Source organism: Ceratotherium simum, chromosome 16 (assembly GCF_057802395.1).
Source record: "Ceratotherium simum simum isolate JZ-2026a chromosome 16, ASM5780239v1, whole genome shotgun sequence".
NCBI lineage: Eukaryota > Metazoa > Chordata > Mammalia > Perissodactyla > Rhinocerotidae > Ceratotherium > Ceratotherium simum.
This window is the reverse complement of record NC_141915.1, coordinates 32223467-32248985: the sequence shown is the minus strand read 5'-3', so window position 1 is coordinate 32248985 and position 25519 is coordinate 32223467. Positions and strand designations below refer to the sequence as shown.

General features: G+C 35.6%; 1 protein-coding gene across 8 annotated transcripts in view; it reads left to right on the top strand.

The window, feature by feature from the left end:
- The window catches only part of STXBP4 (syntaxin binding protein 4), a 157752-nt gene that overhangs the window by 83505 nt on the left and 48728 nt on the right, over positions 1 to 25519 (top strand). For 6 of the 8 annotated variants that reach the window (XM_004434744.3, XM_087440954.1, XM_087440949.1 and 3 more), the window contains 4 exons: positions 298 to 474; positions 6583 to 6699; positions 7256 to 7302; positions 9332 to 9465. In XM_004434744.3, coding sequence (XP_004434801.1) covers positions 298 to 474; positions 6583 to 6699; positions 7256 to 7302; positions 9332 to 9465 — 475 coding nt within the window. Of the gene's footprint in view, positions 1 to 297; positions 475 to 6582; positions 6700 to 7255; positions 7303 to 9331; positions 9466 to 17864; positions 19064 to 25519 lie in introns of those variants that run through there. The other 2 variants (XR_015554701.1, XM_087440953.1) reach the window with 2 other exon arrangements.

Sequence of the window (25519 nt, the reverse complement as noted above, 5' to 3'; positions counted from 1 at the left end):
TTTCCATTTTCAATTCTCTTCTACTTCCCTTGTTTTCAAAATGTCATGCTGAGTATGTGAAGTTGGAGATTCCATGCTGAAAATTATCCAAGAAATCAACAAAGGGAAAGTAAGATCAGGCAGCTACTCTACATAATAAAATAACATGAATATTAATGTTCAAATTGAGATGTGAGGAACATACGTACATTGATTAAGTTTTGGCATTAAAACTTCCAGAGGGAGGAAAATATTTGTTTAAACCACTGATCTGTTTTTTACATTTTTTATTAATGACATTAACTTTGAAATCTTTAGGAAGCCAAAGCTGTAGTTGAAGAAACGAGAGCCCTGCGAAGTCGGATTCATCTTGCGGAAGCTGCGCAGAGGCAGGCGCACAGAGTGGAGATGGACTATGAAGAAGTGATCCGTCTGTTGGAGGCCGAGATTACAGAGCTGAAGGCTCAGCTGGCTGAGTCTTCTGACCAAAATAAAGTAAGCAAAACAGTCCTCTCTTCTAGTTACCATGGTTTCCTTGCCGATGTCATGTATCCTGTTTTCATTTTCTTTTCATCTGCACTTCTAAACTAGGTCAGTGTTTGTCTTCTATTGTTCAATTATAGGATGATGAGTCCTGATGGGGGCGATGTGAAGGTTGCAAGCCTCCCTTTATCCAGATAGCTTTGGAATGGAAAAGCATATGCCCCAAATTTATTTGGGTCATTGGTCAACATTGCACAGCTCAGCTGTTAAGTCCTAGAACTATTTAACATTTAATTGATTACATTGGTTTTCTCCTTTTGTTTCTAAACTTGCTAATTTGTCTTGTGGGGATGGCAGGAAAGTCTAGGGATGAGTTTTACTCTTTCATTAGAGCACTCAAGGAAGTGTGAAAGTTAAATAATTTTTTGCCCAAGGCCCAAGATAATTAACGGGAAGAAACTGAGTTAGAATTTAGTTTTAATGGAAGATGTACTAAATTAGGCTCCAATTTCAACAGCAAAATACTGAATGCTTTTCAGAAGGCAATGTAAACTTTTTATATGTGCATTTTTTTATTGTGTGATTTTTTTTTACATAACACATACTGTATTCATTGAATAGACTTCAAAAAACTACAATAGACATGTACATTTTTACTTCACTGAGGTAGAAAATTAAATAAATTGAAATAGATATTTTATAACTTGATAGAGTTCATTTCTAAACTCAATGGGTGGTTATATCTCTGATCCAGTCAGTTTTCAAGAGAACATAAAGCGAATTTGAATAATTTATGACCATTTATTCAAGCATAAAAGAGTTAAGTACTTTAAATATACCAAGTGGAAATGAAACTAGTTTTGGAAAAGTAAAATACACAAGAAAATCTGAAATTTTTTTGGTTAGCTCTTAAGAGTCACTACTGTACTTCTCACAACTGTCCATTTAAACCAATTCCAAAAGAAGACTGATTTCCTGTTACCCTTTGATAATACAACAAGGCCAAGGGGAAAACATATTACTTAGAAAGCGGCAATGCTTAGAAATATTGCATACATTTATTATTTTTGACCCATTATTTACATTTTTAAAACAGAGATACATGATTATTTCATGTAACTTTAACATGATTCTGAACATATTTTGGGAATTATCAAAGTATTAAAAGTGCTTTTTCATAATAACTATAGTTATTTTTGGAGGGAAAATGAGCAGTCTTTAAAAATACTTTTCTTTTTAAATAATATTATGTTCAAGGAGTTGACATGAATTTATCCCATATTTTTTTTTTTTTGGAGTAGGCTGTTTGCAAGTCTCTCTTCCAGCTCCTAGCTGAGAAATATTTTTGTCCTAAGTTGTCTGATAATATGCTTAATTCAGTTCTTCTCTTTTTTAGCCTAATGGGGGTCTCATGCCATTTCTCTTAATAAGACCCTAAGCTAAGCCATTAACCTGTCTCTGTAAACAGCGTTTTATTTTTTTTCAAAGAAGAGATATTAGACATGGGAACCTCAACATTTTGCAACCCAAAACCAGTGGAGAAAGAGAAGGAAACATTTTTTTTAATTGTTTGAGATTGCTTGAAGAGACACTGACCAAGATGTTACAGGATTGAGATTCAAATATTCATTTTTAAGACACAGATTCTTTTTGTAACAATGCTGTTATTTTTCATTATAATTTTTCTCTTATATTATCTATTTATTTACTTATTTACCTTTTTAATTTTTTTATTTATGTCCAGCTTAAGAAATAAAACATTACTAATACCTTTGAAGACCAAATGTCCCTCTCCAATTGCATCCCCCCTGGCCCTCAGAGTTAACTACTTTCCTGGATGTAATGTTAACCATTTTCTTGATAATTTTACTACCTGTATGTATCCCTTAACAGTATGTTGTTTAGTTTAGCCTGTTTATCAACTTTATATAGTATACTCTATGTATTATTCTGACTTGCTGTTTTCCCTCAACATTTTGTTATTGCAGTTCATCTACTTCAAGTTTATAGCTAATTCATGTCTTTTCATTGCTTTTTTGTACTCCTTTGAATGGATATACTACAGTATATTCATCCATTCTGTATTTGATGGACAGTCTAATTGTTTCTGTTTTCTTCTGTTATCAATGATGTTGTTAAAAACATTTTTGTATGTATATTCTGCTCCACATGCGTAGCAATTTCTCTTGGGTTCCTATCTTGGAGTGGAATTGCCAGGTTGAATGATGATTATATGATCAACTTTAGTAGGTAATGCCTAATTATTTGAAAGTGCTTGAACCAATTTTTACTCCCACCAGTAGTGAATAAGAATTACAATTACCCCACATCCTTGCTGAGCCTTTGTTTTCTTTTACTTTTAATTGTTATCAATCTAGTAGGTGTCATAAGTATATCTCATTGTGGTTTAATTTGAATTTCCCTGATTACTAATGACTTTGAGCCACTGATGTGCTGGGGCCAGCTGTACTGGCTCACAGAGTTGATTGTGTGCATCTCTTCTCAACTCCATGTTCAATGACATCATGTTGGTAGCTTGAAATTAGCCGTGGCGGGGTTATTTATACCCCACAACATTATACTCTAAGGCTTTGCCCCCTGCCCCAGATAGCCAGTTGAACATATGTTTATGTATTTGTTAGCCATTTGTGTGTCTCTGTGAAATCTCTCTTCCTGATTTTAACCATTTTTCCATTGGGTTATTTGCCTTCTTCTTATTGATTTGTAGTGATTATTTGTGTGTTCTGGTTACTAATCCTATATTAAGTTATATATTATTAAAATCTTCTCTGGAATTTATGGCTTGCCTTTTCACCCAATGGTGAATTGGGTGAAAGATATTCTTTAATTTTCATGTAGTCAGACTTAATCAATCTTTTCCCTCATGTGTCTTTTTAGAAGTTCTTCCATTCCCAAAGATATAAAGATATTCTTTTATATTTGCCTCTAAAAGTTTTAAAGTTTTGATCCTTCTGTCATTGGTTTTGTGGCGTTGTATGGGGTGGGGATCCATTATATTCTTTCTTTCTTTATTCTAAATGAATAACCACTTGTCCCAGCACCATTTATTCAAAAGTGTCTTCTTTCCTAATTGATCTACAAAATCAGCTCTGTCATATATCAAGATTTCGTGTGTGTTGATCTTTTTGAGGGCTTTCTATTCTCTTTCATTGGTCTATTTGTATATTCCTGTGCAAATAGCACACTGTGTGGATTACTATATCTTTTACAGTAAGTCTTAATTTCTGATCACCCTACCTAGTTCTTTTTCTTTAAAAGTGCATGGGCTACATGACCCTTTGATCTTTTATATGTATTTTGGTCTCAGCTTGTAAGTACCACCAAAAGAAAAAAAACTACTGGAATTTTACTAAAAATTCATTAAATATACAGGTTAATTTGGGAAGAATTTTGCATATTTATGATTGAGTCTTTATTTATAAACACGGCTGAGGCACAGAAAGATTAATTGCATTATGGCCAGAGAATCCAATCTATAGGATCACAACTCCAAAATTTGTTGATGGTTGCTTCATGGCTTACTATATGGCCAGTGTTTACAAATGTTCAAAGTGAGCTTAAAAAGAATTCTGCACTTGTTTGATAAATTGTTTTGTATAGTCCACTAGATCAGGGTCATGAATTATAGGGTCCAGTTCTTCTCTAGTCCTGTTAATTTCTGTATCAGGCAAGTGTGTTAAAATCTCCCCTGTAGTTTCTTTTTTTTAATTTTGTTTGCATATTTTGAAGTAATGTTTTTAGCTGCATACAAGTTTGGAATTGTGTTATCATCCATTTTGAAAATGTTGTGATTCCTCAATCTAGCAATATTCTTTTCTCCTTAATGTTTTTTTTGATTGATATTGAAATAGTTACACCAGCTTTGTTTTGGTATTTACCTATGTATTTTTTCCATGATTTTACTTTCAACTTTTCAGTGTCCTTATATTTTAATTGCATATATGGTAAACAACATGTAGCTGGATTTTTTTCCTCATTTTACTAATTTTTGACCTTTAATTGGAAAGATCGCTCCATTTACACTCTTATTCGCTAATGCACTTGGCTTCATTTCCACCCTCTTATATTGTGCATTTTCTTTGTCCCATGTTTTTTAGTTGTTTTTTGTTTTTTGCTTCTTTTATTTTGGATTGGTTCAGATTTCTCTTGTGTCCCCCAACTCACATTTCATTTCTCTGCTTCTGCTGGTTTAGAAGTTGTACACTCTGTTTCTAATTTTTAATGATTATCTTAGAAATTTTAACATTCTATTTTAAGTAGAAACTAATCATTAGCTTTCCTCTTCCTTGAAGTATTATAAGCACTTTAGAACATAAATCCAATCATCTCTTCCTACTTGATTTCTATTTTTGTCTGTATTTTAATTCTTTCTTGGCTTTTAACACCATAAATTAGACACTATTATAGTTTATTTTGTGCAGTCAACCTTTGTTTAGATAGACCCCCATGCTTACATTTTCTTTATTCAACATTCTTTCTCACATCTCAGACCTTCTTGCTAGAATTATTTCCTTTCTTCCTGAAGTACATCTTTTAAAAATTTGTTTAGTGAGGATATATTGGTAATAAACCCTCTCCCTTTTTGTTTGTCTGAAACATCTTTATTGAACTCCTGTTCTTGAAACAATTTTTGCTATGTTTAGAATGTTAAGTTGGCATTTAATTTCTCAGTTTTTATTTCATGGTTGTGATACCAGCTGTCAGTCTGTAATTTGTTTGCAATTCTGCTGTTTCTTTCTAGATCATTTTAAGATCTCTTTATTTATTTATTTATTCAGCTTAACTATGATGAGTCAAGTCTTGACATATTTTTATTTATGTTGCTTGAGACTCATTGAGCTTTCTGATCTGAGAAACAATGTCTTTTGCCATTTCTGGAAAACCCTAAGCTGTTATCCTGAGCTATTTCTCTTTCATTCTTTCTGGTCTTTCTTGTGTAATTTAGATTGGATATATGCTATATCTTCTGGCTATTTTCTCCTTACCTCCTCTCCTCCTTTTATATTTTCCATTTTATCTTTCTGCTCCATTACGAGGAGTTTCTTTTCCTCTGTCTTCCAGTTCAACATTCTCTTTTCAACTGTATCTAATTTGTCAAACCCATACATTGAGTTTCTAATTTAATTATGATTACATTTTTTTAAGATTGATGTTTTTTGTCATCTGGATTTTGATAGTTTCTCATCCCTTTATTATGTTTTAAATTTCTTCTTAATTGTTAAAACATATTAAACATCAGTCTCTATCTGATCACTCCAGTGTCTGCTGTCTTTATATGTGACAATCCTTTGAGATCTGAGTTTAGAAAAAATCCATCCAGAGAAGTTTTGTGTTTGCTTCTACCAGCCTAGGACAATTTAAACTAAATTTTCAGCTTATGAATTGACAAGTCACAGAGGTAACATAAATTCTGACTTCAAATCTGCGTGAATGGGGGCTTGTGGTTAGCAATTATTCAAGGGAGACTTTTTTTACCTACTCACCAGAGCCAAAATCAAAACCCTGTTCACCTCTGTGAGGTTTGTTTCTTGCTAGTTCACCCATTAAAGTTCTCCCATTTGCTGTTTGTGCCTGATGAAACCCCAAACTGTAGGCCACCAGAGATCAACATATACCCTCAGAGCAAATTATGCTGCTATGCACTCTTACTCCAGTGGGTTCACGCAGCATCACTATTGCTTGTCTTCGTGGGATTCTTTTACTCTCTGCTAGCTTGGCTTTTACATTGGATTATATTACATTAAATATATATGTATATCTTCAGCATTTTTGGTTGTGCCACAGTGGTAGGTATTTCTGTCAACATCTGGTATGCCATGTTGCCCAAAAAACACCATAAATGAATTTAAATGTATTTTACTATAAGAATCAATAAGGTTATATGCAGCTTGTCTCATAAAATTTGCAGCATCCCTGTTCAGTTTAACTTTTAAGTATGCAATTAGTTAGGTGCTCCCCAAAATCAGAAGATATGTACAGTAAGAGAGAATATAAATGATATGGTAATGTTGCATATTAGTTAATAAAAACTGAAAATAGGAGCCACTGATATAAAATTAAAGAAATGTGTAAGACACTCCTTTTGATATCTCTGTACAGGAAAGTGTTCAGGAGTTAAGAAAGAGAATCACAGTACTTGACTGCCAATTGCGAAAATCGGAAATGGCTCGAAAAACTTTTGAGGCATCCACTGAAAAGCTTCTTCGTTTTGTAGAGGTAAATTTTCCTGTTATATTACTTTATACCCATTTTTAAGAAATGTATAGGTGATGACATATAGATAATATCACGGTGTTTGGTGGCTATAGAAACATTCTCTGGGCTCAAAACAGCAATGGTGACTTATAGTCAGATTTAAAATTGCCTAGATAACGAAAAGACCAACTAACATACAGATTAAGAAAATAATTGAGACAAGTAACATGTTCCCAAATATATACTGTTTTAATGAGCACTTTCCTAAAACTGTTGATACTATGTAAACATGATTTGATATTTACCCTATAAAGAAATGTTTCTATAGCTATTATATTTCTGAGTAGAATTGCATGTTAATGTAATTGATTTTTTCTCCACCTAACAGAAACACCTTTTTAATCATTTGGGGGGGTATAAATATTAATTAAGCAAGAAAAGACATTTTGAAAAACTATCAACCTAACGTATCTCCTTCACTAACTGGGGGGTGTTATAAATATTAATTAAGCAAGAAAAGACATTTTGAAAAACTATCAACCTTACATATCTCCTTCACTGTCATGTTTGTCGCTAGGCTGTTCAAGAAGTATTTTCTGACAATTCTGCTTTATCAAATTTAAGGTAAGACTATTTAAGTGCTTTCTTCAGAGTATGGCCAGTGATTATATTTTTCATCTGGTAATTGTGACTAAAGTATTAAAATCTCTTAAATAGTCTTAAGATGCTACATAACTCCTATTGAATGTCATTCTTTAATGTCTTGTGGAAATAGATACAAGGACAAGTTGTTTTTTGGTCCCATCTCTATAAAAGAAATTCCTGGCGGTATTTAACCAGTCATTGTAACCTGGTACTCTAAAATAGAGGTAGGAATCACCTACCTTGTCTTTGTCAGGAATTCTGTAAAGATGAGATTAACTGGAAGTTCTTTAAGCATCCTGTGTGTGAATAAAAATTACTATACTAGTCAGAGGTTCATTGCTAAAGGTTGGTCTCAACCCAGCATATCAGTTGTTATGGCAAGGAGAATTTTGCAAAACATGCTCATCCAATCAATTTCTTTTATTTTCAATATTCAGTAGACAAATAAAAGAAATACATTTGGAGAATACACCTTGATTTTGTTTTTATTCACAGTTTGTTTCTGATTTAAAATTTCTTACTAGGAGCTACAAACCTACTAACAAGATTTATTTATTTCAAACTGCAAGCTTATGGTCATCTTGGTACATGATGAAAGACATATACAAAAGAAAGATTCCTGTTTATAGATTTTCAAAGCAATTTTTTTCCTCGTCTTTTAATAGCTGCCACTAGCAATGTATTTTTACTTCTAGCAAGGTATGCTTGCAGAAAAAATAGCAAATTTCTACCCCTTTCTATGAAAACGGCAGTTTAATAAATGAAGATGATACATTGTATTCTTATATTTTAGGTTCCCACATAGCATTTTTTTTGAATTTAGAAGAATATCTATAGTAGCATACTTTTAAACTCATTTTAACGTAATACTTTATTTCCTCTAATGAAGAACTCTGACATTTTTGTTATCCATTCTGCTTATGATGTAAGATAATTATGTGAATTTTCCATGGTGATTATTTTCAGTGAGGATGTTACAATACTCAGCAGTCGGATTCCCCTTGTATGGGCTAGGCGTGTCCCCCACCCCCACCCCCTCAGGTCTCATTGTGACCTTGAATAATAATTGAAAAGTTTTGGTATTAAAAATGAAGGTTAAAAATGACAATTTAAAAGCCGTAGCCTGTCCTTGCCTTAAACTGGTCTATGGAAAAAGGCAACTTTAAAAAGCAAAAACAAGCAACTTTTCACCACGTCTTGGAAAGTTAAACACAAGTAAAATTTGGATTAGTCTTTTTCATATACTATATCTTCTATAATGGATATTGGCCTTGGTCATTCAACACAGATTAAAGGCTCTGTATTTGAATTTGAGAATTGATGCTTTAGTTTCTCCTTGTGAATTAATACCATCTTGCTTAAGAAGATGGTTGTAAGTAATGATGGTGTTGTCATCAGTTTAAAATTATTTCTTTTCAAGTAAAAGTTTTAGCATGATAGTTTTTTGCAGTAAAACTTTGCATTTTTAATTATATCAGAATGCGTTCACTTCCGATGATATTTGCATTTTTAAAAAGTGATATAAATGCTCTAGGCTGTTTTAGATTTAAGGACAACAAATGGAAGAACTTAAGAGAGAATTTCAAGAGCAAATATACATATGGAATTTATATTTCACGTGACCTGAAGGAACAGTAAATGTTTAGTAAATTTATGTGGAAGTGCTTAATTTGAATTTTTATAAAACTGAAAGGCTGCATTATGTTAGCATAACACAAGCACTCGCAAAATAAGCCCAACAAATGTAGGAGCTGGGCCATCCTTCTGTTCCTTCCTCCTTATATATGAAGTCAACCTAATTTTTAAAATATGCCGATTTATTATATAAAGAAGAATTGAAAACAGAAATATTGTTTTGTGTGAATTACTTCGTTTATGGCTATAAGAATACAATATTCCGAAACAGAAATATTTTTGTACAGCTTTGTAACTAATAGGAATTCAGATTTAGCAAAGATAGTTGTTATTTATTGTGTAATAAGTTCACTTTATTTTATTGCTCTCATAGTGAAAGAAGAGCTCTGTTAGCTTCTCAGACTTCCCTCATGCCGCTGGGAAGGAATGGACGTAACATCCCAGCAACCCTGGCACTTGAATCGAAGGAACTTATTAAATCTGTTCGTGCCATCCTTGATATGGATTGTAAGTTTTCGGCATTTTTTCACTTTAAAAAAAAAAATTCATTTAACAAAACAAAAGAAGAAATTTCAAGTTTGACAGTTTAATTTTGTTAAATGTTTAGTTTACTTACAGGAAAATTGATAGCTAATTGATAAAAATGTTAATGTAGGGGGAGAATATTTGCTTTATTTAATGTACTCAAAATGGCTTCCAACAGAAGATAGCTGGTTAGGACATGTCTTTACCTCTACTTCCATCCAAAGTCTCTTTGAAATGGAAGAATAAATATAAAAATAAATCCAGGGGCCGGCCCGGTAGCACAGCGCTTAGGTGCTCGCGCTCCACTTTGGTGGCCCGGGGTTCGCAGGTTCAGATCCTGGGCACGCACTGGCGCACCACTTGTCAAGCCATGCTGTGGCGGCGTCCTATATAAAGTAGAGGAAGATGGGCACAGATGTTAGCCCAGGGCCGATCTTCCTCAGCAAAAAAAGAGGAGGATTGGCATCTGATGTTAGCTCCGGGCTAATCTTCCTCAAAAAAAATAAATAAATGAATCCACAACAGCACTGGAAACCTGGAAGGGTGGAATCAACATTGAGAAAGTTTTGAATAATATACAACACATGGAATAAGATTGAAGATACAGCCCAGCTGAACGAAGACCCCAAAACACAATAAAGATAAACAACAAGACTGCTGAAACAGTGAGTTAGGTAGAACCGTGGAAAAATCCCCAGGATTACAAGCAGAGAAAACTAGGAACAGACCCTGGGGCGGTCAACAGGGTAATTAATTAAAGGGCTGTGGAATAGCTGAACCAGTTCCCTACTCATCAGAGCTGCTGGCTCAGACATGTACTCCTAAGCTAGGGCCAAGAGATGACCTCTCTTAAGGAACTGAATGATCTGGGACAGGATACCCCAGACTCAGCACTGGGCTGGAAAGAGAAGCAGGGCAATGCTCTAAGTAACTTCCAGCATCCCAGCAGACAGGGAGATCCTTGGGGAAGGCTTAAATGATTGGACATTTCCATCCTTCTCTCATGCTGTCTCCCAGGCACTTTTGCCCCTTCGTGGGTTTGGACTCGCTTTTTATTTGTCTGATTTTCTGTCTCTTCCCTTGATGTCAGTCTGTCTGCTGGCTGTCTTTGTGCTGGCCTCTAGCGTTCCACTATCCCTCTAGTTTGCCCCTCTTAATCTTCCCTATACTGGAGACCAGATATCAAATATATATAAATATAAATATAGATAAGATTCTATGTTAACTATCAATATAATAAGTTTTGAGTAAAGTCCCAGGTGGTAAATGGCTTGCCTTTGTATAGGGGCATATTCAAAGACCCTTTGGGGTAACTTTTGACTCAGAACTACGTTATAGAGGATTGGACACCATGCATCCAATAGTATCTGCTCAATTTCTGCAGTGAGTACTTTTACTCAATTTTGTATAACCTATTAACATTTTTAAAAGTCAAATTATATTTTAAAAATCCTGTAAGAACTCTTTATGTAAAGGAATTCTGTGGCTTTTAGGAGGTATGAAAATAATCACTCCTCATATATTATGTGTAAGCTCAGACTTTTATGTATCAGATGTTTTTAAGTTAGGGTAGAGGGAAACACCTGTACAGACATAGCCCAGTGGACATTGCCGTCGTTAATTTTAATTGCCTTGCTAACATTAACCTTTATATTTGTCAAACATGATTATTCAAAGAAAATATTTGAAATTCAGCAGAACTTCTTTGGAAGAAAAGTGAAAAATTCCATCTGCACTTTTTATCCATTGCAAGATTATACCTACTCTGCTGTTTATAACTAGCAAATAGTTCCTATGTTGTCTTTTTATTTAGAAATATAATTGCTAATGTTGGCATGTTTTCCCAGTACTTTTATATGACATATCTTTTTAAGTTTGATAATTCGGATAGACTCAGCTCATTTTTCTTTCTCTTTAAAATGGCAGTAGCCATTTCTTTATGTAATGAAAAGCAGAAAATTACTGCCATGAGGTGGATAATTCAGCTGCAGCCTCCACCTCATTTCCTTTGCCATGGCTCTCTGGTTATTTCAAGTGACAATTTGAAACTTTCACTTGGGTAATTGCCTCCACTTTCTTCTTACTGTAAGTACACTCTAGCATGTTATACTGTAGGATTTCCTTGGAAATGAGAATAAGATTTCTTGGGTCTTACAGCTTAAAACTAGCCTCTGAGGAATATCTAGAAGACAATTCTGAACCTTTTTTGGATCATGGACTCCATTGAAATCTCCCTTTTCCCAGAAATGTGCAATCATACACATTTTGCATCCATTTATCAGAGTGCTTCTGAATCCCAACTTAAAAACCCCTGATGTAGAATCACAAGGAACATGAATACTTTCTACAGCATTGCGAACATTGCCATCCAGCCCTCAGCAGAACACCTCTAGCAGTGGAGAAGGAAGTGAATCAGAGGGGCAACCTGGAGTAGCAGTTTGAATCCATGTAGACAGGGCTTCTCAGAATCTCTCTTGTTCCCTACAGGTGCCCCAGAGAGCACCCCAATTAGTCATCCAGCTTCATTGGGCAAATTACTTAACCTCTGGGCCTGTTTCCTCGTATAAAAAGTGGAGAGCATAATATCTGAAGTGGCAGGATTGGAGGATTAAATGAGATACATGTAAAGTACCTAACAAAGCACCTGGTAGTATAATCTGTTCCATAAATGGACGCTGCTGCTGCTGCTAATGCTGCTACTACATTATTATTAGAATTTAAAATAAGTAATTGTAATTTACTTTATGGTAAGTATTAAATAATTATTGTCTAAAGCTTCTCTCAACTTGTATATCTTTGAAAATATGAGAGATGAGAGTTTTTTTAATATATAATATTTAATCTTACTATTGATTTTGAGTTAGAATGAAATCACCACAGGAAACTGTGGCTAAATGTATGAATCAGCATCTTATCTTTCAGTTGTTTATTGCTAACTGTAAGGAAACTTTGGTCTCTTCTGTGGCATTACTTCCAGTGAAACAGTATGTAGACAGAATCGGCATTTTCAATCAGTATTAGAACCCCTGGAGGTGCTTATGTTGATCTCCGTCAATATTTACATGGTTGATATTGTAATGATTTGGTGTAATCGTTATTTGAAATAACTACTTGTTTCCAACTGTATTCTTTGTTTGACACTAGACTGACAAAATAATTCTGTGACAAAAGCAGGAAGAGGCAGTTCTATTTAAGAAGAATGCATAATAAAACACTGTCTGGCCAGATATCCCATAGGAGGTCTTTAATAAAAAGAAAACTTACTGACTTCCTGGTAAATTGGCAGCATAAACACAGGCATCTACCTTCCTTCAAGATTTCCATGAAAATGATAAATGGAATATAAAAATAGGGTAAAACCCTTCAAAAGTTCTAGCAGTTATAGGCAAATCCCCAAAACTTTTTAATATAGGGCAGATAGGACACATAGAAAGAAGGAAAGTGCCAAGGGCCAACTTGTTACACCCTCAGCTAAACAACAGCAGCAGTTGTGGGAATAACTGGAGGGCACCCTGGCAGGAGGGCACCCTTTAATGCACTCTGATTTGAAGGGGTAATGAAGACAGTCAAAGACTGACTAGGGGAGAGATGGACTCTTTTTACCTTTTATCTTGGTGAGTCCATGGCATTTGTTGAAATCCTCAGGTTTCATACAAATTCTCTGTCAAGCAGAGGGCCAACTGGGGCTTGGTCCTTTAGGGCACATAGACTCACTTCAGATCTGATACGCACTGGGGCATACAGGAAACTTTAAATGTAAAAGGAGCCTGGCACAGTGGCTTCTGCACCAAATGCTACGTTGCTCTGCACAGCCACGTCTGGTCCTGGCTCGCTTCTCACTCCCCTCAGACTGTTGCATCATCCTTATACTTGTAACGTAAATCCCCATTGGCCAGCCCCCAGCCTGAGCTTTGAGAGGGTACTCCAGCAACACCTGGGTTGAAGTCAGGACAACCCGGGGGTCCACACATCCTTTCAGTAGTCAAAAACCAAGTCTGACTAGAGAGCTCTCTACATTCAAGCTTTTATAAAGAGAAGTACATAATATATATATAAATATATATACACACACACATATTTCACTCAAGCTCTTATAAACAAATATATACATAAACATACAAATATATGATTATGAAGAAGTCCGCAGTATTAAAGCAAGAAAATACAGCTGTCAAGGCTCAGAATAGACTTTGGGATCAAGACGGTAGAGTGATCTCATGCCAAAACCTCCCCATTCTGTTGCTGCTCTCAAATATCACATTTAAAGTTGTGTGTGTGTGTTCAAAAGATAAAAACCAAGAAAGGAATGTCTCTCTGCACCAAAACCAGGGTAAAACTATAATGATAAGTGGGGTCTTAAGCTTCAGAGATTCGCGGGATTGAGATGAGCAGCTGGCATAAAGGTTTCTACACCCACGAGGGCCCAAGTGATACCTGAGCAAAAGGAAGCAAGGAGCAGGAGTCTTCCTGTAGAGAATACACTTTCTTTTCTTAAGTTACTCATATATTAGGCATTAAAAAATAAATCCCTCAAATTTAGGAACCATCTGGGCCTGCCACTAATTAAAATTGCGAGTAAATATTCTCATCCACTACAGGTGGGACTATAACTTGGCACAACATTCTTGGGAATCAATTTTGTGGTATACATCAAAAGCTTTTAAAATATCTATTTGAAAAGTTTTTTTGAAAGTTAAAAAAAATGTTTAATGGTCATATATTTTAACCGATAATCCCACCTGTTGGTATTTTTGCAAAGAAAATAATGAGAGAGATGTGCATAAAAATGTATATATTAGTATTTTCATCACAGCATTTCTTTTAATAGCAGAAATATGGATGTTCAACTGTTACAAATTAATTGAATAATAATGTAATTTTTACTCAACCAATTGAAAATAAAGATGAACTTTTCCCCTATCAAGCAATGACCATCTGATTACATATATATGTCTATGAGTCTCCTACATCAATTCAGGTGTTCCTGTCTGAAATTGGCAATATTTTAACTTTTAAAATTAGAATGTCAGTAATAGCTGCTTTTTGTCTTTGCATTCTGAAGCTAATTAGAAGTTATTTAGGCAGATGGGAAAAGGTTTTATGAGAAAAAGGGGAAATGCAGTACTGCAACATTTGAAGGCCTTCATAATTTTTCTTTTAGATCCAAAACTCAGACTTGATAGCATCTTCTCATTGTACTTATTCTAAGTCTCAAACTCTCATCATCGTTTTTCTTATGTCCTCCAGAGTATATTTTTATTAACTAACATGAATTTATCAAAGGAAAAGCCATATATCTTTGGTGAAAGTCAGCTATACTATTTAGGATGGGCATTATGGTATTTATTTTCCCGTAAGTAGTCATTCTATTTATATATTTTTCTTCTTCTGGAACTGGGGAAGTTGTTCCAAGCATAAGGGAATAGCTTGTGTGATTCTCATGCCATTTGAGAGACAATTTCACCTGTTTTTGTAAGACGGACCTGTTCTCTAGTGAGTTGATTATTCAAAGCCAGATAATAACCACTGTAAATATTTGTGGTGTCTTACCATTCAAGGAAAGTGGTAAACTTGCATATTCTGCTATATTGTTGCAAATTGAAAGTAGGTCACTGCTATAATGTTCCATTAAGAAAATATATCAAATTTAATCTTGAGTGATTTCTGGAACAGAAACTATGCTTGGGTTATTTAATTTTAAGTGGGCAAATTATTATTAGCTTCAAGAAAAATAAGAAATTTCTTTTCTGGTACAATTTTATTTCCAGTAAAAGAAAAGTGAAAAAAAAATATATCACTTAAGAAAAGGTAATTGTTTAGATTCACTACTTCATTCACTGTTCATTGAATATCTACAATGGGCCAGACCCTGACCTAGGCACTGGTATAACAGCATAAACAAAGTCCCTGCTATCAAGCTGCTTAGGTAAATTGTAAGGGCAGAGATGGACAAACACGTTAGCAAATAAGTAAATAACAATTCCAGACAGTGAAGACTATTACGTATATAATAAAACCAGATGATGTGTAAGGGAGTGTAAGTGGAGATGCTACTCCTCTTTGAAGAGGTGACATTTGATCCAAGATCCAGCCGGGAGAAAAATCTTTGGGAAGAGCTTTTCAGGCCAAGTACAAAAGCCCTGAGGTAGGAACAATCTTGTCATATCTGAGGGACAGAAAAAAGCCTGGCTGGGTATCTGATACATATGAGCAAGCAGGAGAGTAGGTTGAGACCAGGGTAGAGATGTAGGAAGGAGCCAGATCATATAGGGCTTTGAACACCATACTGAGGAGTTTGGATTTTGTTTTGAGTGTCATAAGAGCCATTGATGGTTTTAAGCAGGAGGAGTAACATGATCTGATGTACATTCTAAAAGATCATTCAGGCAGTTGTTTGAAACTGGACTGTAAGAGTAACAAGAGTGAAGCAAGCAGGAAGACTAGTTGGCTATTACAGTGATTGACATGGGAGCTGCTAGTAGCTTGAACTAGGTTTGGAGTAGCAAGGAACAAATATTCATGTTTGAAAAAAAGATTAGTAATTTCATCAGTGTGTATAATAACTTTTTGGAACACCTGAAATTCAGTATTAATGTTTAAACTTGATATTCATGTGCATATTAGGTCAATGAGTAACCGAAAGTCTAGAAGCACAAAGCAATTATCTGTTGTCATCTTGGATCTTGGGCTACCTCATGTGCCCCTAGTGCTCCTCTGCACATTAATTAACTGCTGGGTATTTGCCTTTTTCATTAAACAAATTCCTGAGAATTAAAGTGCTGAAATTATTTAATAATACCAGATCTATAGTACCCATCTACGATTCTCTATTGGTACATAGGAAGCAAACATAATACAGTTTGTCAGTCGTGAAAACCAGGAAGCCACCATGTTTCCGGTATTTAGTAAACACAAATAAATATCTAGTGTGATTCAGTGCCACAGCCGCCACATGATATGCCTTTTCATAGAAGAGCATTTCCAGGAAGGTATTTCAGATATATACTTGAATCACATACACTGCAAGTAGCCGTAAGGTATGAAGGCACGGCTAGACAAGCAAGACTTAATTTCTCCCACAAGGCAGGAATATAGTTATCGAGGGGATTGCAGGGTGTACAATATCTAGGATTTAATCAAGTAAAAGCCTGTATGCCTTGGTACTAACATGGGGAACAGACTGTAACATAAAATGATTTCCAAGACAAAGGCAGAAAAAATAAGACCACTTCAAAAATAGCATTGATAATAAAGGATAGTAAGTAAATTATCTCTCTTCCAAAAAATGAAACTCCAATTCCTTTCATAATTAGAACTGACTAATAATAGAATGTCTAAAGTGTAGTTCATGTTTCAAACTTATAACTGGACAAGCAAAATGTAAATGATGCTGGAAAGAAATATTTTCCCTCAAGGCCTGAAAAATGCCCTCATCCAAACTGAATGCATATTTTTGGGTTAATGGAGTAGGTGTTCTCTAGAGTTCATATGAGGACGAGTATTAACAACTCACCTCAGAAAAGACAGCAGCAGTAGCAGCTGTGTGCAGTAACAGCTTTAAAATTATTTAATATGGTAAAATAGTGCAATTTAGATCCAGAAGTTCCTGCCTTCAACAACAGAATATTAATATTACTATTGCAGATAATATATTTAAAAATAATAATGCCAAAGATGCAGAAGGTTTAAACTGTAAACAGTTTTACAGTTTAAAAGTACTATTTTACATTGTTATATCCTCAACCTTGTGAGAAAGGCATTATTATTTCTAATTTAAAAGATATGAAAAGATCAAGGCTCAGAGAACTTAAATGATTGACTTAAGTCACACACTTGGAAAGGACAGTGCCAGAACCCTAACTCAGGTCTTCTGATATTAAGCCCTAGGAGCCTCAGAGGGGTATAGTTAAGTCGCTATGTCACAACCGAATTGGCAATTTTTTTTTTCTCTTTGGAGCATATAAAATGGCGGGATGTCTTATACTCGATGGTATCTTAGATTTGATAGAATGTGATGACCCCTTGGGGTCATCTAAAGTGGGGATACAATCTTCATAGTTTGTTTCAAGGATTAAGTGAACTAGTATGAAAGTGCTTTGTAAAATGTAAAGTACTATGTAAATATAAGGTTATGTTTTAGAGTTCATTTTTTATTTTAATTAGAATCATTGACCAAAAGTTACCTCGTCTTAACTAATTTTCATGCCTTAGAAATATTCAGAATCAAGCAACAGTTTGCATTGGTTCAAGAAGCTTTAATAATTTTCATTCAGGTATATGATACCTAACTCATTGATACATTGGTTTTCTCAGGAGGTCAGATTGGGAGAGTATCCGTTTTTTTTATTAAAAACCTCTGTATTGTTTGTTTGTTTTTTTAGAGTGAGCATTTGTTGCTGCTGGAATTCAAAGCATCTTTTAAAAGTAAAAGAATATTTAAGCATCTTGGAAACCTGACAGTAAGAAAAGCTCTCTTTGGAGTCATTTACAAAATAGTACATAACGAAGGAATAATGAATGTGCCTAGGTAAAGACCTTAAAACCGAGGATATAGAACCAAGAACTGAATCTTTAATAATATTTTTCAAAAATTTGTGACCTTATGAACTTATCCAACCAACATTACCAATTAGATTAAAAATGATTATTAGGTCTTGGGACTACACAATGCTATTGGCGTTTCATTCTTTTATAATAACCCCCACTGCTAATGAAAGTTCAAGTCAAAGTAGATAGAGAGCATTAGGAGTGAGAAAACCTGCTTGTTGGACAAGATCTTTAAACCTTAGGTAAATTCCTCAACCTCGCTTTTGCCCCATTTATAAAATGGAAAGAATGAGCATTACAGCTCATTACATTACAGGGTAAAATGAAGTAACATTTATGAAATTGCCTTTAGTTTTTACATAAAAATTAGTTGTTTGTACCCTAAATGATACCTTTATCAAAAATGCAGATTTATTTTTACTTCTAGAGAGGCAGAATAGTATAGTGAAAAGACTATATGCTCAATTCCGCCTCTGCCACCTAATAGATTTGTGCTTTTTGGGGTTCTGTAAACTCTCTGAGTCTCATTTCCTTTATCTATGAAAATGGAGATGCCACCAACTCATAGAGTTGTTGTAAGGATTAAAGATAATGCACCTGAAGTGGCTACCTGACTAAAGCTAATGTTTATAAAGTGGCTCATGTCTGGTAGGCACTCAATATATATCATCATTACCGTCATCATCATTATAATCTTCATAATCTTCATCGCTCATTGTCGTTACATAAAAGGATTATTTTGTCCTTGCAACCTAGTCTGCTATGATAAACTATTCTCTTCCCCCATCTCTTTTTTTGGAGAACTGGAAACCTTGGAAGATGGTGAAAGATTTCTACTAATGTAGATTTGTATAATCTATCACTGTTAAATTGATCCACTCAGAACATGTAAGAAACCATGCGCTAAAACCCCTGAAAACAATTACAGAGTAACATTTCACTCTTTCAAGTAGCAGTTAAAATTTGGATAGGAAATGCAGCTTCAACTCACATTTATCTCATGGTTATAAAGTATAAAATAATAAAGAAGTTTATGTCTAACTGACATCTATTTAACAAATATACTTAATATATATGAGTGTTTAATATATATGTTTTAATATCATTTAGTTAGGAGTGAACTTAAAATAATGAGGCACCATTTTTATTCACCAGAGGGCTATATATTAACAATGATTATCAATCTATAGTGTTAGTAAATATGTGAGGAAGCCAGCACACTCATGTGCTGTTGATAGATGTTCCTCAATTCAGAGAGCAGTCTATCTATCTGTGTCTCTAGTCATCTAAAATGTACATTTTCTTTGACTCTTCAGTTTCACTTCTAGGAATCTATTATACAGAAATAAATACTCATTCGTATGCATGAATCTAATAAGCAGAAATACCCAAATAGATGTCAAATAGTCAATTCTTTCCACAAATATTTGTTGAGTACCTATGTATCAGACACTAAGAAGAGAGGCTCTGATAGTGTTGAGGATGTCCCTGAAGTAGAAAGCTAACAGCTGAAGCTCAATCATGAAGTAGGTGAGAGTTGAGGAAGAAGAGAATTAACTCTTCTCTCTGGCACATATAGACCCTAGGTAGGGTACCATGCACCATCAGCTGAGACTTTCTGACAAAAGTATTTCCATGAATGGCCACATCTTTTTTCAAAGCAACAGATATGATAGAAGGGGAGTAAGACTACAGGCAGTTTCCTGTGCAGAAAGCCGTGAATGTGAGTGAGGGTGATGCGCCGTAAAGAGCATTAGAGATGAAAAAAGAAAGAAACCAAAGTAAATCTCTAAGAGTGGACTTCAAACAGCCCACGCAGAAAAAGAATATGAATGATGCTTTCTCAAAGTAAATCATTAACTAATGCGTGCCAAACTGTTGTAATAGTGTGGCATTTCAACTACTGTAACATCTGCTGGAATTGTAGTTCTACCGAAAGAATCTAAAGAGGGTGTGATCGTTTAATTATGTACATGTCTGGACATATACCACAGATTCCATGAAAGCAGTTTTGTTTTGTTATATATTGTTTTGTTTTATTTTAAAGTTCAGTAAATGGGTTTGTTCTTACATTTAGAGACCATGGATAGGAATGTGGCTTGTGGGGTAAGAAATCCTAAAAGATGAACTGTACTGTATACAATTGCTTACAGTCTCAGTAGGGAGGAAAAGGGAGAGGTATACAAATAAAGCTTCTTCAAGGGAAGCTTCACAGTGCTCTTTAATGAGCTTGGATACTTAAACAAATATACAAAAGCTGGACAAAGAAACAACCTAGAACTAACGAGAACTCCTAGTGGCAGGAATGTTAAAGCCAGGATTAACTATAAGTTTTTAAAAAGATTAAAGATGAGAAGAGCTGTATTTGAAGCATTAATGAAGAGAAAGAAGAAGATTTAGTAAGTTAAATTGATATGGAGGAGGAGAGTCTTTAATAACGTGGTGGACAGACTCTGGGTGATCTCCACCATCCCTGCTTCCTGGTGTTCATGCTCTTGTGTGACCCTCCCCTGGAGTATGTGCAGGACCTGTGATTTACTTGTAGCCAATAGAACATGGCAAAGGTGACAGGATGTACATGATAACATTGCTTAAGATTTTAGTGCCCGTTTTGCTGGAGTCTCTCACTCCTTCCGGGCTTGGAAAAAGCGAGCTGTTATGTTGGGAGACCCACATGGCAAGAAGCTGAGGGCAGCCTAGGGCCAACAGTCAGGGAAACTGAAGCCTTCAATCCTATAACCACAAGGAACTGAATTCTATTGACAATAGCAAAACCTTCCCCAGTCAAGCCTCAGATGAGACCACAGCCTTGCAAGACCCTAAGCAGAGGACTCAGCTAAGCTTTGCCCAGACTCCTGACCCACAGAAACTGTGAGATAATAAAACATATGTGTGTTATTTTAAGCTGCCAAGCATGTGGTAGTTTGTTACACAGCAGTAGAAAATTAATATCATAAACTACTGCCATTTGCTTCTCTCTTCTCAGTTAAGAAAATGACCTTCAAAGTGGCAAGGCTTGAATTTTCCCTGGAATAAAAAATTCCCTTCTATTAGAGTAAGAGACACAAATTACAGTCTTAGAGCTTTGAATCAACCTTCACACTCTCCATGAGGTGACTCTTTTCTCTCTCCCCCATCACTTTGACTCTTTTCTATCCATTCGAAGAAAGTTTGAGGGAAATAGAAGGAATTCCTGTACAAGTTTAATTAAGACACCAGCCTCCAGAAGCTGACAGTTGCTGTTATGTTAGAAATGCTGTCATGAATCTTCCTAGAGAAGCAGCTCTCCTTCCTCACTATGTGATGTTGTCTCATTCAGCTTAACATTCCCAGTACCTATCCCAGAGCTTGATACATAGTTGATGCTCAATGACTGTTTGATGAATGAATTTCTTGTTAAGTTACCTCACCCATAAATCCAAAAAGAAAGAAGGAAAGTCACCCTTCCCTACCATGGCACTTTTCCTTCTTAGACTTTTGGGAATAAAAAGGCAAGCATGGCATTTATTTGTGTACAGGGAAGCAAATGAATGAACCCTGAGAATACAGAGATGAGTGAATTGCTTTTTGTAAATAAAAGGAACGTTGAAAGCCTAACGTGAATACTGATTATTTCATACTTTTCTTTTTTTCTTCTCAATCTACAGAATTGTGTTTGGTTTTGTATGAGACATATTCAGTGTTGGTAGATGCCAAAAGCTTAATTGTGTGATTCCAAATGATACTGACATAATAGACTCATTTGTTATGTCTCCACTCTCTGTCTTCACATCACATAAAAGCATAAATCTTTTATAACCGGACAATAACTGAAATGCCTTTATCTTTTATTCATTTTATTTTCAGCTTCCTTCTTTGTAGACGCCTAGTGGAAACATAATTTTAGCATTATTCATTCCTTTCTGGTACACTGAATGCCTGGTACATACCTCATTGCTAGCAATTTGTGAATTCTTTATAAATACTTTCATTAATTTCCTAATTGCCTCATTGGACATTACTGATGGCAAAATACCCAAAAGATTTGGTTTCATTTACATAACATATAAGTAGAAAATGGGTAAAAATATATGCTCCATTGCTTTTACTGTCCATTTCAGAAACATGGTATTCTTTTAATCAAAACTAAGGAAATGAAAGTATTTCAACTCATAATGTCATTATTTATGAAATAGGAAATTACATACTTGTTGAATTCAAACTTTCATTTTTAAAAATTGGTTCGATGGCCATGTGTTTTGCCTAAGAATTTGGTTACTTTTTAAATATCTAACAAGTGCTATATTACTTCTTTCCTACAGTCTGTTCTCTAGTGGTCTTTAATACATAAGTCAGACCATATCACTCCCCAAGTCAAAACTCTCCAATCATTTACCGTCACATTTAGAATAAGATCCAAACTCCTTACCATGGCTTACAAAGTCCTTCATTTCTGGCCCTGACCAGCTGTCTGATCCCATTGTCTGCCACTCTTCCCCTGTTTACACTGCACCAGCTGCATTAGTCTTTTTGTAGTTTTTCAGACATGCCAAACTCCTTCCCACCCCTGTGCCTTTGCACCTCCCTAGAATGGTCTTCCTTCAGATTTTCACAAGACTTACTCTTTCACTTTAGGCCTGTGCTGTAACGTCATCTTTTGAAAGAGTCTGTTCCTGCCCGTGCTACCGGAAGTACTAGCCCCCATCATCACTACCAATCACTCATGATCCCTCTACTCCTGTTTGTTTTTCTAATAGCACTGATTGCACCTGAAGTTGTGTCTGCCTTACTAGAACGTAAACTCCAGGAAGACAGGGTCCTCACTTGTCTTGTTCACCACTGTAGCCCCAGAATCTACAACTACAGTTATTCAATACATGTTGATTGAATAACTAAATAAATAAGATCATAGAGGTAAATTTTATAGACTAAACAACAATTAAAGAGAGAAACAAGGAAGAGAAGTAAAAATGACACTGAATTTTCTAGCCTGGATTCTTGGATGGTGGTAGAACCATTAAAAGTCACAAGCAACTCAGAAGGAAAAACCAATTTGGGAGAGAAGAAAGACAAGTTCTGTATTAGACACGAGAAATGCTGATAGACATCTAGAGGGAGGTTGGGAGAGAAGTGAGGATTGAGAAGTTATTTAGGGGATTATTCTTGTGGTACTGGTAGTCGAATTATATTGCAGGGACAGGGTGTAACAGGAGAAGAAGGAAAAGTCCTTTGGGAGCAGCTCAGAGGAGGAAGAGGGCCAGATGGGGAGCAGTCAGGATGATAGGAGTAGAAATGGAGAGTTGATTGTAGGGAGGTTAAAAAAAAAAAAAAACCCAGGGCCGGCCTGGTGGTGCAAGCGGTTGGGTGCGCGCGCTCCGCCGCTGGCGGCCCGGGGTTCGCCGGTTGGGAACCCCGGGCACGCATCGACGCACCGCTTCTTAAGCCATGCTGTGGCGCCGTCCTATATAAAGTAGAGGAAGATGGGCACGGATGTTAGCTCAGGGCCAGTCTTCCTCAGCTAAAAAAAGAGGAAGATTGGCATTGGATGTTAGCTCAGGGCTGGTCTTCACAAAAAAGAAAAAGCCCAGGGAGAAGAGAATTTCAAGAAGGGAGTGGTAAGTAGTGCTAAATGCTGATAACAAGAGACAACATGTGAGAGATGGATTGGTTGTGATTGTAAGCATTTGTGATCTTTAAGAGAAGCTTCAGTAGATTGGTGAGGGCAGAGAGACATTTCACACCAACACTGTCTTGAATGTCAATTTAATCTTTCTTCTGTGATTCATAAGGCATTTCACTATCTCTTAGGACCTCTTGGTCATTTTATAAATATCAGTTATATAACTCTGTAGTTAAAAGGTGTAGGATTAAGGACAAAAGGTATAGAAAATTGAACTGAATCTATACTGATCCTACAACATATGTTAGAAGTTACTTAATTTGAACAAATTCCTGCCTGTGCCCAGGTTTCTGTGACTTTCTACCAAGAGATGCCATGTGCTCTGATAGCTGTCAACAAAGTGTCATTTAAGTGTGTGCATAGTTTTTCTAAATTGAGAAGTGCTGAGATAAGAGGGAAAATGTTGGTTAGGACAGCAATATTTTTATTTCATTGTCTGCTGACATAAAAATATGTTGAACTTCATTTTTGTTATTTTGAAAAAGATCTGAAAAGAATGAATAAGCAGAAAGAATTGCTCATAATCCACTACCAAGTGACAATCATTGTTTACATTTTAGCCTAATTACTTTCAGCTTTTTTAAACTTCTAACACTTTTGTGTTATTTTTATATAATGGGAGAAGGAGTATGGTGGCTAACAGCACGGGCTCCAGGACCAGATTGCCTGGGTTCAAATGCCACCCCTGCCTCTTACAAGCAATATGATCTTGATGAGTTTCATAACTTCTCTGTACCTCAGTCTCCTCAGCTGTAAAATGTAGGAGCAACTAATTCTTTCATAAGCTCATTTGTTTAATATCTGGTATACAAAACAGAGTTGATCTCATATTCTTTCCCCCTTTCCAATCTTACTTGTTCTGTTTTCCCCTCCTTGGGCACTCTTGGGAAACTTCTCATCCCTGTTGTCATTTTATGTATAATTCTCCTGATGTTCTGTACATTTGTCATTTGCCTTGATATGCAAATATTGTTTACAAATAAAATCTAGGTTAGGAGCCACCTCTACTTCTGGAGACTGAGCTAATATGAGAAGCTGAGGAACCCAGTTGAGGATTACACTTGTCTATCACAGCCTTAAAGTTGCATTGCACTGTGCCCTCACATTAAAGTCAAATATGGCTTGGATCTGTTCTGAAATAAAAAACGGATAATAAACTAATTAAACCTTTTGATTGTCTATATCAGAGTTATTATCCTAAAAAGCCATTAACCATACAATGATAGTCAAATGACTAGGTGGACCATTAACAGTAAATTGTCCCTTAGGGCACCACATCACGACTGTCTGTGCTATGTGCAGACTATTGGGACAGAAATATTTCTAAGACTAGGCCAAATGTGAACTATTTAAGTAGTAGAAAACCCAAGGGAAAACAGTATCTTCTTTTGTTTGCTTCAGGAAAAGCTTAGAATTTAAGTATCTTTCAAGAAAGGGGAGATGAAGAAAAATGGCCTTGGTAGCCTCTTGGTTAAAATAATTGTTCAGATAGCATCAAGGCAGAACATGGCCATAAAAGATGCAACACCTCTCTCATGGCTTCATGATTGAAAGCAAAACTAAGCCCTGAGTTCTCCCCATCAAACTCAATGGGTGCTTTGGGTATCACAATCATAATTCTATTTCCCAGAGACAACCTCGATTTTGAGTGCTTTGGCACCTTTTCAATTACTCTCCTGATTTGGGGCTCAGAAAAAAAATAATTGAAGTATCTATAATATCCTTTCTTTGTCAGCAAGGTTTTTGTCAACCTTAGCCTTTATTGAAAACATCTTTGCTCTGTCCTAGTGCTGTAATGTAAATTGTTATCCAAAGGTGGATCTGTCTTTA